The 13,865-nt window shown below is 37.8% G+C and overlaps 1 protein-coding gene across 1 annotated transcript in view; it reads left to right on the forward strand.

The window, feature by feature from the left end:
- Positions 1-4,642: 4,642 nt before the first annotated feature.
- COPB2 (COPI coat complex subunit beta 2) overlaps positions 4,643-13,865 on the forward strand; it is a 28,833-nt gene continuing 19,610 nt past the window's right edge. Inside the window, exons 1-4 of the mRNA XM_081159325.1 lie at positions 4,643-4,755; positions 9,304-9,441; positions 12,605-12,691; positions 12,896-13,022. Of these exons, the coding sequence (XP_081015451.1) occupies positions 4,753-4,755; positions 9,304-9,441; positions 12,605-12,691; positions 12,896-13,022 (355 nt within the window). The 5' untranslated portion in view covers positions 4,643-4,752. The remainder of the gene's footprint in view (positions 4,756-9,303; positions 9,442-12,604; positions 12,692-12,895; positions 13,023-13,865) is intronic.

Consider the following 13,865-nt stretch of genomic DNA (forward strand, 5'->3'; position numbering starts at 1 on the left):
AACTATACTGCCCAATTTACATGTCTCATCATTCCCATCTGTGAAATCCCCTCCATTTCACTCGAAGCTCACTTTACACTATGCCTCCTCTAAAAATGTTTATTAAAGCAACATAAAATTAATGCAATTTTTTAAGAGGTAAAATTATACCCACACCAAAACCATGACTAAAAATCTGGATTTTTATGCTTTCAGGTAAACAAAAGTGAACATTCCCTCCATCCTAAATCCCACATCAAACTCACATGGACTAAATTTGTGTTAACAAATTTTACATTCTTAGGTAATCATATGAAGTGTATAGCACATCGCAGTTGGTCAATGCTTTTGCGATAAGTCAAAGCTTTTGCCTCTAAGTGTCAGGCAACCATAAGCTTCATTCTTCTTGGATGACAGCTTAGTAGTTCTCCAACTCAATTTAGCCTGCTGATGGTTGGTATGTCATTATGTGGTCAAAATTCTCACTTTCATTCACTGCACGCAGAAATCCGGCGGATAACGTTAACATTTCCATTAATGGGGAAAGTAACTCACATGCAGTGATGACTCAGTAATGGAGCATAAAGATCACCCTACTTCACAGTCTTCAGTGGTTCCCGAGAGGCTTCAGGATGAAGTCCAGACTCCTTAAAATGGCAATCATGGACCTCCAGGATCTGAGCGTCACCTATCTTTCTAGCTCCATTTCTCAGTCCTCCTCCTCCCACTCTCTGGCCCAGGCACACTACACTACTTTTAGTTCCCTGGAAAAATCAAACTCTCACTCTTCTCAGAATGCCCTGCATATACCCTTATGACATTTGCCTGCTAGTTCCTACTCACACTGTCAAGGTCCATTTAGTTGCATACATCCATTTGGAGTGTTGTCATAAAGCAGTTAGTGTCAACTACACCTAAATATGGGAACGATCAATCCACTGTCAGTGAGACATCAACGTTTGCCTTTTCATTACGAATCTTTTGGTAAAATAGTTTACACCCACCACCTCCACCTCTTTATCATTTCCTAATCCCTTGCAAACCTGCTTTCCAGAGCATAATTCAGCTGAAAATGTTTCGAAGGCTACTAGTGTCCTCATGACCATTTAATTCATTAGCAACAGTTTTGATTTTTTCCTAAATACCAAGCCTCCTGAATTCCTCCAAAGCCGTCTAGACTTCTAGTTACCCTACGATGTCCTCCCTCCCTTTTCCTTCTGTGGCATACAGTTCTCCTAGCTGTCCTACTCTAATTGTTCCTTCTCCGTGTCATTACTGGCTCCACTTCTTCCTCTAATTAAAGATATTCCTCTGGGTTCATTTAGATTCAAAACATTAGCATTAGGACGCCTTCCAATCCTTTAACTCACAACAAACTCAAATATTTGTGTATCCCGTTAATTCTAGCTTCTCAGTGAAAAAGGAAGAAGTCACTTTCTAGTAAAAGAGCATTCATTTTGGAGATAGACTTGGGTTCGGATCTCAAGTCTGTCACCCATTCTTGAGCAGTGTGGCTTAGAGCATATCACTTAATCCTTTCAGGCCTTAGTTGTGCACCTGTAAGTTGGAGAAAATGCCTATCTTTTGCTATTACTATTTGAACTACAGCATGCAAAGTGCTGCTAGGTACCAATGCTGGGTACATTGTGGACACTCAATAAAAGTTATTTTTTATTACTGTTATTTCCACACCCACTTCCCCAAAACTTGTATAGTTTTTCACTGTCCCAATCCATTTCTTCATACATGTCAACAATAGGTGTATCTTATAGGGCTCAGATATGAACAGGTTTCTTTTCTGACCTAACGGTTCCCAATTCCTTACTGAAGCAAAGTCCAATCCCTCCCTATTTAAAAATCTTCAGGATCTTGCCCCATCCTTTCTCTCCAGCCTTCTCCCTCACTGTCCTTCTCAATGTGTACCATTCTCCAAGCAAACTGGACTTTTTCTAGCTCTCAAACACACCATACATTCTTTACCTCAAGGACTAGCTCAAGCTCTGCCTCCTTTATGAAAGTTGTTACCTTCCCAGCCAGGTGTTTTATTGGTACTTCTCTCTACGGGTACTCATATTCTGAGTGGTATTCAGTTATTTGTGCTCAGTTGACCCATCCTGCTTATAGATTGTAACCTCTTCGAAAAGAGAAACTAGATTCTTATGCTCTTACCACTTTACTAAGTGATGTGGCATGTATATATGCATTTTTCTTTAATTTTTTGATTGATTTTTGAGAGAGAGAAAGAGATTGACTTGTTGTTCCACGTATTTATGCATTCATTGGTTGATTCTTGGATGTGCCCTGACTGGTGATCAAACCCACAACTTTGGCATATTGGGACAACGCTCCAGCTGAGCTACAGGGCCAGGGATGTATATATGTATTTTTAAATACCAAGTAGACTTTTCCTTAGGAATTCTTTTTACCTCTTTAAGTTCTTATGAAGAGTTGGGAATAGAATGAGAAGGGAAGGGAGTATATTGGGTACTGACAGAGGCACTGCAGGCTGAACTTCCACTTAGAATTCTCCCAGGAGCAGCAAAAAGGCAGGGTTGAAACAGTCATCCTAGAAATTGATCAGGTAAGACTAAGATCTGTGGATCAATTGCAATCAACCTCTTGGGAAACCTTTACCAATTTGCTAAGCTTGTCCATATTTTTTTTTCTTCCCCAGAGCTATTTTCCTAATCTCCTCTAAACCAAAGAGTAATCAAAATATTTTATTTTAAACCCACAATTGAATGCACAGGAATATATGCACATATACTGAATGTTATTTTATGTGTTATTTCATATTTGAGAATTTTATTTCTTTAAAATGAAATTTCTTTCAACCAAAATATAAGACTAGATTTTTATAGGTATAATTTTCAGGCAACACCTAGTGTAGTGCTTTGGATATAGTACAAATTCAGTATGTAATGGTCGATAGAATGAATTTACAGTGCACAACTGCAAAACAATGTTGGTTAACTGCAGTGGGGAAAAAAAAAGAAAGGAAAAGTCAAAGTGAGTGTGACACTTGGGGGCTCAGCCCCTCATCAATACCAGCTGGATAAATCCCTGGGTACTGGTACCCACGGATTTAGGTATTCCCAACTGAATTCCTTGAGAGTAGAGATGATTAATCTTTTTATTTTGTATTACTTGGTACTATGCCAAGCCTGAAGATACTTGTTCAAGTGCAAAAGAATTCAGGAATCAGAAATACTGGAAGCTTCACCATTCAAGTGAATTAAGTATAGTTCATATTTGTAAAATTTTCAGCTCTTGAGATCCTCAAATACTCCAAAGCATAAGCAAAGTATTCAATTATTAAGTCTTAATTTACATATCATAACATCACACTGCTGCAACTAAAATCAAGTTCCAGACCCACTCTTCTTTCTACTATTGAACAGAAACACAGATTGATAGAAACAGAAGGATCTTTAGAAATTATCCAAGTTAATCTTTTTTTTTAAAATAAGGAAAACTGAGGCCCACAAAGAGGTCACATCAGCAGCAAAGCTCCTACTAAAAGCCAAATTACCTGATGCAGAGTCCAGTCTTCCTCTGAATATCACTTTAAACACACACATTTTTATTTATTTTTGCCTTTCTGAAAATCTAAAGGTTTAAAAAACTCAAAGGCTTCTCTCAGGCCAGAGGTACTCATTTATATGTAGCCAGGGGGCAAGTTTTATTTGGCCCACGATGTTTTTACTTTTTCTTTTTTTCTAAAGCAGAAATATAGGTGGATGAAGGGTGGTAGGCAAACTCTCTCGTATTTTATTTTGTAACCCCTATGGCACAGTCCTTTATCTTATAGTTCAACTGCCTTAAAAAAGATACTTTGATATTGTAGAAATCACAGGACTTTGAGGACGTATCAGTCTGGTATCAAATCCTGACTCTCCTACCACTTAGTATGCAGCCTGGGCCAGGACACAACTTCTTTGAGCCTTAGTTTCCTCATCTGTAACATGGAGATAATTCAGATTTGATGTGAGGATTTGAAAGGGAAGTTTGGTACACAGCCGAAGACCGATTAAACATTTGTTAAATGAATGACTAACACAGTCGATGCTCAATAAAAGGTAATCATGTACAGCTGGGTGGTCCCATCTTCGCTCCCCTCTGACCTCGGAGGCCTGGAGCACCGCCCAGAGCCCGGCCCAGGCAGTCCCAGCCTCGCTCCGCGCCAGGTCCGGGGCCCGCAGGGAATCTCTGAGCCGCGTTCCCGAGCCCATCAGATCGCTGCGGGCTCCGAGCTCAGCTTCACCTCCCCGCCCCGCCCCCCCGCCCCCCCCGCCCCCCCGCCCCCCCCGCCCCCCCTTAGCCAGAGTCCGAGCAGGCCCCGCAGCACTTCTCAGCCTCTGCGCACAAATCCCATGTGCGGGGAGCGCCCCCTGCTTCAGCGTCCAGCCGAAATGAATTTTTTCGTTTTTCCCAACCTTTTATCTCTCGGTTTTCAGATTCTCGTACAGGTTTAGCCCTGCGGGGACACAGCCCTCGGTGACCGAGGCCACACCCCTTCTGCTCACGCGGCGCCTAGAGGGGCTCGGCGCAGGTGGGCGGGCCCTGTTGCCGAGGAAGCGGAGGAGGGGCTTGGGAAACGTCAGTCCTACTCGAGTTTGCGCAGGCGCTCGAGTCTCGGCCTCTCTATCGCGAGAATCGCTTCCCGGAAGTTCCACGTCAGTCGGTGGATCGGTTGGTCAGCGGGTCCGTGGGTCGGCTCGGCCTGTGTTGCCGGTTGCAAGTGAGGGCGTCTGGGCTCGGACCGACGGAGCCATGGTAAGTGCAGACCCTGCAGGAGGGAGCGAGGCCTCTTCGGCTGAGGCCAGTTCGTGGGAGTCCTGGACTGGGGGGCCGCGGTAAGAAGCGGCCTGGGGTCCCGCCGCGGCCACCGCCTCAGGCCTTGTGGGGTCCTGGTCCAGTTTGAATGCGTGAGGAGGTGGTGGGACCCAGGAGTCCGGGGTGGTTTGGGGAAGCAGTACCTGGAGTTGAGGGGTCCCTGACTGCTCGGGTGCCTGGGGCGTTTGGCGGAGCTCCTGAAATCTGCAGCGGGATCCGTGGGTTAGGGAAATACAGAAGGCCGAAAACGGACTTTGTGGAAGGCTTTGGCAAAATTCCCTCATTCTGCCCTTAAAACGGTGACAGCTGGCCTTGCGCTCAGGTTGAACTTATTCCTGGTGTAGTGTGTGCTGACCACAAACTACGAATTTAAGCAGAGAAGCAAGAAAGAAAGTGTATGTGGCGTTAAAAATGGAATTTCAAATGCTTTGAGATTCTGGTTTAGGTTCCTGAGGGGGAAAGAAGGGTGAGAGACTGTATAAAACTGGGCTGCTTTTCTGCACTTGCAAGTGTGGTGGCTGGTAAGGATGGCAGTCTCGATAGAACTTTTTTTATTTTCACCCTCCCACAAAAATGCCTCGAAATACTTTTTTACAAGTGTGTAATTATAAGAAAAAAAAATTACAGTAGTGTGAAAATACCCTTTCTGAAAAAATGTAAGAAAGACAGTATTTTATATTTAAACATTTTTGTCTTTTTTTTTTTTTTCTTGTTATAAAGCTCAGGTTAAAAGATTTTGGAACTTGAAGACCTTAGGAATTAAGTCCAAGTTCCTCATCTGACAATTAAAATTAAGTTTGTATGAGGCTAATTGAGGCAGTTAGAACTACAACAGAGGTTGATTCCTTGGGCAACCTGGTGAAGTTATGGGTACTCCCAGAAAAATGCATAGAGAAGCACACCGTTGAATTTCAGTCGTTTTGCTCACAGAGACCCCATCCCCCAAGCTCATCCGTGAACTTTCTTAGGTCCCCAGGTTATGAGCCCCTGAGAAAGACTTCAGGTCTCCTTAATTATACCCCTCATATTACCAATGACCTGCTCTGGTCTGGGGTGTGCTGTGCTTTTAATAATGGATATTTTTGGAAAAGTCCCTTGGCTCTGCCTAATTTAGTTTTCTTTTGCATTTAAGAATATATTTTTATAAAGAAATATTTCCTTAATTTAACGCATTTTACATCTTTTGTGTGAGATACAAAATGAATTCATTCATTTACTCATTTACCATAAATGAATTTATTCATTTACTCATTTCCATGCATTTTGCTAAACTTTTGCCTCCTAATTCTCATAACACCTGGGGGAGAGAGTTATAAATAAACAACAGGCCAGGCACTGTTCTGTTTAACACTAAATTTATTTCTCATAACACTAAGAGATAGATTATCACTCTCTTTGTCGAGACTAAGAGAAGTTAAACTTGCCCACTATTGCACATTTCAAATGAATGATGGAACAGATTTGAATTCACCATGATTCTCTAGACCTGGATGGTACTGTCTGTTTTTAAATCCCCGTATCCAAATGCAGGCATATCTCATTTTATTGTGCTTTGCTTTATTGTACCTCACAACTACTGTTTTTTTAACAAATTGAAAGTAAGGCCCTCCATCAGCAAAAAGATTAAAACTCGCTGGAGGCTCAGATGATTAGCATTTTTTGGCAATGAAGTATTTTAAATTAAGGTATGTACATTGTTTTTTGGACACAGTGCTGTTGTACACTTAATAGACTACAGTATAGTGTAAACATAACTTTTATGTGAAACCAAAACTGGGAAACCAAAAAATTTTTGTGACTTGGTTTATTGCAGTGGTCTGGAACCAGCTCTCAGTATCTCCATGGTATACCGATGAAGGTGCTGTGGAGATAAAGACATGAATAAGCAATGACCCTGCCCTTGAAGGAACATCTACTGTAGAAATTAAAAAAAGACGTGTACACATTTTTAAAGGTTAAAATTTAATCTATAGGATCCCATAGGAAAGGATACTTCTGGCTAGGGTAATCAAAAGATCAAATTGGTGGCAGTAGCATTTCAGCTGAGTCCTAAATTCAGCTTTTGGAAGATGAAGGGAGACATTTAGAGTATGAGTATCTTAATCATCTTTGTATTCTAGGGTGCCTAGTACAATGTCTCATTCAAAGCAGTCGTTTAAGTGTTGGGAGAAATAGAGCAAGAGCTCTTGGCTGTGTTTTTGAAACTGGGATCTGTGCATTGGGGGTAGGTAAAGGTATACTGGGGTTGCTCAGTGTCCCCTGACCCACTTTCCTAGAGCATCACTTTTGCTCACTAATTAATTATTTAAAATATTTTACGATAAAATATACACAGTTTGTAAGTGTCCAATTCCCTTATTTAGTAGAGGAAAAGTATGAGATGTGCTGGCTTAGTGAAAGCCTCCACCATGGTTCCTGGTACACAATAAAACATCATTTATTGAAGACTGATGTTTCCCCATTGTGCATTCTTGGCTGCTTTGTCATAAATTACTTGACCACGTATATGTGCTAGTTTATGCCTGTGTTTTCTGTTCCATTGATCTATGACAGTTTTTATGCCAATACCATACTATTTTGAATAATACTATAATTTAGGGTTACTAAGACTTTATGAGTCACTCTTAAGAATATTTTCTTATGTGACACTAATAACATGGGCAGAAATTGTGATTTAGTAGATATTTTATATTTCTTTACTAGGTAGTCTATAACCAAGGCTTCTCAAAATGTGGCCATGATCTCATAGGAGTCCCCCATATTTTATCAGAAGGTCCACAAATTAAAACTATTTTCCTAATAGACAATCTGGGCCTTTTTCACTGTGTTGATATTTGTACTGATGCTGTAAAAGTAATGAAAGGTAAAACTGTCAGCTTAGTGTCACCAAATTGTACTGATAGTGTATTCTTCACTGCCACACAATTTTTTTAAAAAAGCCAGATTCACTAAGAATGTCATAGATGCCCTGGCCAGGTGGCTCGGTTGGAGCATTGTCCCGTATACCAAAAAAGGTTGCATGTTTGATTGCCGATCAGGGCACATACTTAGGTTGCAGGCTCTATCCTGAGTCAGAGTGCGTTCAGGAGGCAACCAATCCATGATGTTTCTCTCACCCAGCCCCCATTAAAGAAAGAATGTCATTGATGAAGCAGTAAAAATTATTTTATCACATCTGAACACTTGTGTATACATCCTTTAGTTATTCTGTGTGATGAAATGAGAATGTGTAAAGCACTTCTGTTGCATACTGTTTAAGTTGCTAGCTTTACTTGAAACAATGGCTGACAAACTGTGGTTGTTCAGACTTGATTATTTGGCATACATTTTCTAAAAACTGACAGAAGTTATTTGGGCCTAACAGTATTTGTTGCTGATAATAAAATTAGAACTTTCCAATGAAAGTTAGAATTTTAGAAAACTTCTATCACTGACCTTAACAGGTTTCTAATACTTAAAAACTTATCAGTTGAGGTTGATGGTGATATTAATGAATGAGATTTTGATACTGTATAATAAAATAAGTCAGCATTTGGAAGATCTGCATAATTCAGTGAACCAACATTTTCCAAATGACTAATGCATGATGTTATAAAAAATGGACCCATGAATTCAAAATAGAGAATAAACCAGTGGATTTTAAGTAACAAAGTATAAAAAGTTCATTTGTATGGTTTCAGATTTCACATTTCAACTAACCATTAAGAAACTACCACTTGTTAAGTTTTGGTGTGTATCAAAGAAGAATATCCACAGTTATTTGAAAAAATATATTAAAATATTTCTTTCTTTCTAACCATATCTTTTTGATGCCAGGTGGGTTTTGTTGTTGTTGTTTGTGGGTTTTTTTCATATATATCAACAAAACGTATCACAACATATGTAAAGCCAAAGCAGATCTGAGAAACCAACTATCCTCTATTAAATCAGAATTTAAAGTTTTGTAAAAATGTGAAACATTGCCCCTCTTCTCACTAACTTTTTTTTGAAAATATAATTATTTTTCATAAAAGTGTTAAGTTAACATGAAATGGGTTTATTCTTGTTTGAAAATGAATTAATACAAATATTTTAAGTTGTCTGAGTTTTTATTATTAACATAGTAAATATCAATAGATGCAACGTATATAAAAAGCTTTTTTAGGGTCCTTAAAATTTTTTAAGAATATAAATGAGACCAAAATGTGTGACAACTTCTGCTGTAAATTAAAATTTTTTAAATATTCATATTTTTGTGTATTTGAGTGAAGAAGTAGAAGAATTTACTTTGTGAATTCCTTGCTTTAATACAGGTAATATGCATTCTGGGGTTTTGTTGTTGTTTTTGGTCTACTTCTCCATCCAAACATTTAGATTTGATGCTATCTACAATTTAGCAAAGCAAAAACTAAATTGTTTTGTAGGCCTGTTAATACATTGTTTTTAGTTACAATCTCAAGCATTTTATTTGGTGTAGCAATTTAATTTTTTGTTAATGTTTCTTCTTAGCCTCTACGACTTGATATCAAAAGAAAGCTAACTGCTCGATCTGATCGAGTTAAGAGTGTGGATTTGCATCCCACAGAGCCATGGATGTTGGCGAGCCTTTACAATGGCAGTGTGTGCGTTTGGAATCATGAAACCCAGGTAGGAATTTTTAAGGACTTTATTAGAAATATTGTGTTAGACTGTGCTTATAATGAGAGAGAAGAGATATAACAGAGTCCAGAAGCTATATACAGACTGCTTTCTCAAATTGGTATGAAGTATTTTCAATAAAAAGGAACATAGCTTGTGAAAGACACTGTTCTGGGCTTGTATTATACAGTATTTAAGTGTTAAATTCTTATGTAGGTAGTACTAGCTTTTCTTTGAGATTAAGGAAACCGACACCAATATAAAGAGTACTTGCTCTAGAGAACATATTTTAATAGTACTTAATTTTCCATTCATTGAATATTTCAAGTCTTAAGAATGGGATATTTAATTTTATTTTTCCCCCAGTGCTGAATATGATATGTAGATAACTTTCAATCAGCTATACAAATTATAAATTATATCAGAGAAATATTTGTAGTCAGCTTTTGATTACACATTTGAGAATATGCATTTTACAGAGTATTTGCCTTCAATGCTTGTTTTGTTCTTTTTCACATGAGTAAATAATGTATCCTTCAAATTAGTTTATCTCATATTTTCCAGCCTTTCTTGACCATCGTTAATCTTTTTCTTTCAAAGTAGAGAACATATAGTCAGCACTATATCATATAGTTATGTGTCTGCTTATACAGTAATTATCCTCAATGCCCAAGGTTAAGTTATTGAAATACAGATAAAATTCACATTTGAGGAATTTAAGATAGCAAAAATAGGCTTAGGGAACCAAAGTCAGAAGTAAACCTAAAAACATCTTTATAATCTTATGTCATTGTCTTATATCAATGAAACAGTAATAACTGCACATTAAATCAAGACCCCATTGGTGACATTTTATACACATTAAGACTTTGTTTTCTGCTCTGAGTGCCTATAATATTACTTGACACATAGTAAGTGCTCAATAATTATATGCTGAACTAATGAATAGTAAACATTCCATTTATTACTATATTCTGTTTCAGGATTTCTGTCCTCTGCAATTTCAAATCTTCACCTTGTGAATTCCTTTGCCTTGATGCAGATAATATGCATTCTGTTTTATGGTGGTGGGTTTTTTTTTTCTTTTTGGTCTTATTCTTCATTCAAGTGTTTGAAACCGGTCTGACTTTATGCTTAGCAGATATGTTGATGCTTCCCCTGACCTCCACCACACTTGCTATTTCTTTCTAGGGATCCCCTCTGTCAGCTCCATTTAGCCATCTCTCAGCTCTGTCATTTCACTGTGGTATATTCTAAAGTCCTGGTGTATTTCCCTTATTTTTCTCTAGGCTTTACTGTAGCATAACTTAACTTTACCTGGGCCGTCTACTTTGCCTTGGTTTTTCTCTTTTGTACCCTTCTGTGCCCTCCTGCGAGGCCATCTTCTTGCACTTTTGTAATTTATCTCATTGGTAATATCTTGTTTAATTTTTCTTTTTTCTTCTAGAAAGAAGGTACTGTGAGGGCAGGGATTACCCTAGTCTTAGTTCCCACTATTGCTTCAAGCACATAGCTGGCAGTCAGCTCATAGTGCATGCTCAGTCTTTGTTGAATGGTTGATCTATTTTTTTGTTCTCCCTGATTTATTTATTTTTTTCTATTTGTCACCAACAGGAGTTACTTACCACTCATGTATATTGGGAGCAAAATTCTTGAAAAAGGCAAAAAGATTTTTGGAAGTAAATTCAAATGTACTTGAATTTCAAATAAGGAGATACTATATACTTAAGGTGGTGGCTACAATGATTAAAAAAATCAGTATGTTAGAATTTGAAGCCATCCTGCTAATTAAATAACATGGGCAAGTCTTTTAACCATGTTGAGGCTCAGTTTACTTATCTGTAATGAAGATGAGATTGTTTCCTTCCCTACATCACAAGATTATCAAAAGGATTAAATCAAATTAGGTAAAATTGTGTGTGAGATGGGTGTGTTAGTCATTATTTTCCTAACTTACATTGGGTGTTTATATGTTGAGTATGTAGCATTTCCCTCCCTTTAGATTGTTTAGCTTTTAGAGTGTGGAGACCAGCTCTCATGTCATTTGTATCAGCAACAGCATTAATGTGGACCTGAACCTCGACTGTTTGCTCTACAGCTGCTTTATTTTTACTGCTCATCAGATCCCTGGATTTACTGGCTTCTCATGAGCTTTTGTGGATTTGTCTGTCATCTTATAGATTGCATTTCTGTTCTCAGACTGGTAGCAGTTATACAGGCTGGAGCTAATGTCCCCAATTATTCAGTATTTGTCTGAAGAAGCTTCCCAAGCCAGAGTAGTAGGCTCAGTAGTTCTGACAGAATAGTCTCTATTCTTTTTGTTTAGTTCACATGGTTAATCAATCATTAAGATGTACTGTTTTTATTACTCTATGGTACGAAAAGAGAGATTGAAAAATGATAGTTTGAGAACAAGGAATTTCAGTGGGAGAGCAAAGAAATGCTTTCATCCCTGCTCTTTCTAGGAGTGTCTCCTAGTTTCTGACTTTATCCTGTGTATATCACTCCTTTTGGAGCAGCTTGAGGGAACATCTATATCACTGTCATATTTCACTAAAAAGAAGTAACATTTGTATGGAAGCATACGCTAAAGTGTACAAAAGAATTGTATCTTGTGTATGAGTTTATGGGTTTTATTTTAAAAAGAAGTAACTAGGAGCTAATTCATTCAGCAAATACTTATAGCACACTGGTTGTTTCCCTGTCACTATTTTAGGCCCTGTGAATACAGTGGTGAACAAGATTTCTGCCCTCAGGGAGCTTAGCAGCAAGGATTGACATTAAACATGTAACTATGAAGGTGCTAAGTTATGAAAGGGAAGTATAAGGCTGTGTGCAGGTTTTCAGGCAGAGGGAACAAGAGCAAAGGTAAGTTTGGGAGCAGCCAAGGATGAGGCTAGAGAGAGAAGAAGGGAAGGACTGGAGCACAGGATCTGGAATTCCATCTTGTGGACATTCACTTTTATGTTTTATAAGTATTTTAATTTTGAACCTGTTAAAGAAAAATAAATGATTGATTTTTTTAACTTGAATTTTGAGCTTTTGTATTTTAGCCTGAGAATATTTTTAAATTAGAAGTGATCTAAGTAATTAGATGTTTAAAATATAACAGAATAGATTTTTCAGTTATTTTCCCATAACTCAAAGTGTATATTCTTGTTAAATTTTAAAGACGCTGGTGAAAACATTTGAAGTGTGTGATCTTCCTGTTCGAGCTGCAAAGTTTGTTGCAAGGAAGAATTGGGTTGTGACAGGAGCAGTAAGTAATTACATGAATTTCTACTTCCATTTTCTGAATTGGCCAAAGATTATATAAATGAGTTGCAGAATTTTGATTGTTGATTTGTTTTGCAAATTAGTGCAGTGTTTTGAAGCATGGGCTTTATACCTCAAGCCTGTAGTATTATTTTTCTTGCAGTTTACTTCATAACAGTAATGATAGTTTTAAAATTTCCATTTCTAGGATGACATGCAGATTAGAGTGTTCAATTACAATACACTGGAGAGAGTTCATATGTTTGAAGCTCACTCAGACTACATCCGCTGTATCGCTGTTCATCCAACCCAGCCTTTCATTCTCACTAGCAGCGGTAAGAGGTGACTCCTTTTGGTCATGTGCATCTCTGAGTAATTTATTTTCATTCAGTGAGACATGCAGTTCTTAACTACTGTTTGAAGTAGAGTTCTAATTCCAAGCATCCTTTAAACTATTTAAATCCATTAACTTGATATCGATGCTGCTTGCTTTTATGTTTTAATGAAATATCAGCTCTATTTAGGATTTGTATAGCAGAATTGCTTCAATTCCTGACAGGGAACACCTGAAGGTCTAGATGCTTAAACATCTGCTGAACAGAAAGCTCATTTACATGCTGAAAGCTCATTTACATGCTGATGAGCGAGCTTTTGGCAGATTGCTGTATATACCCTAGTCAGTTTTACCTTTATATTCAGACTAGTTTGCTCCTTCGTATTATGTGTAAAACAGTGGACCTTTTGGAGGGCAGTTAAAACAAGTTGCCCTGAATTGGTAGTAGCTCTTTGAAACATTTTTAAATTAAAAATTGAGAAGCCATTCAGAATTTTTAAAACTGATCTTGTAGTGTAAGAGAAATGCTTATTCTCTAACAGTCATTGCCATCATTGTTCAGTCTTACTTGTATTCTAATTAAACTTGCATCACTCCTTTTTCATTCTGTAAAGCCCAGAGTCTTTCTTAAATTTTTCCATGAAATTTTTATATTTGCTATTAGTAATTTCTCTATCTCCACTTTTCTGTAGAGTGTTAAGTTTATTCTTAGAGTAAATAAGGATTTTGAAAAATCTCAATTCTGATACTATTTCTGTAATTCATGAAATGTGTGGTTTATGTTAGATCTGTCTTAAAGGGCATAGAGAGACTTCTTATTTCTGAATGAAAGAAATAGAAATTG

The sequence above is a fragment of the Miniopterus schreibersii genome, assembly GCF_964146895.1.
Source record: "Miniopterus schreibersii genome assembly, chromosome: 15".
NCBI lineage: Eukaryota > Metazoa > Chordata > Mammalia > Chiroptera > Miniopteridae > Miniopterus > Miniopterus schreibersii.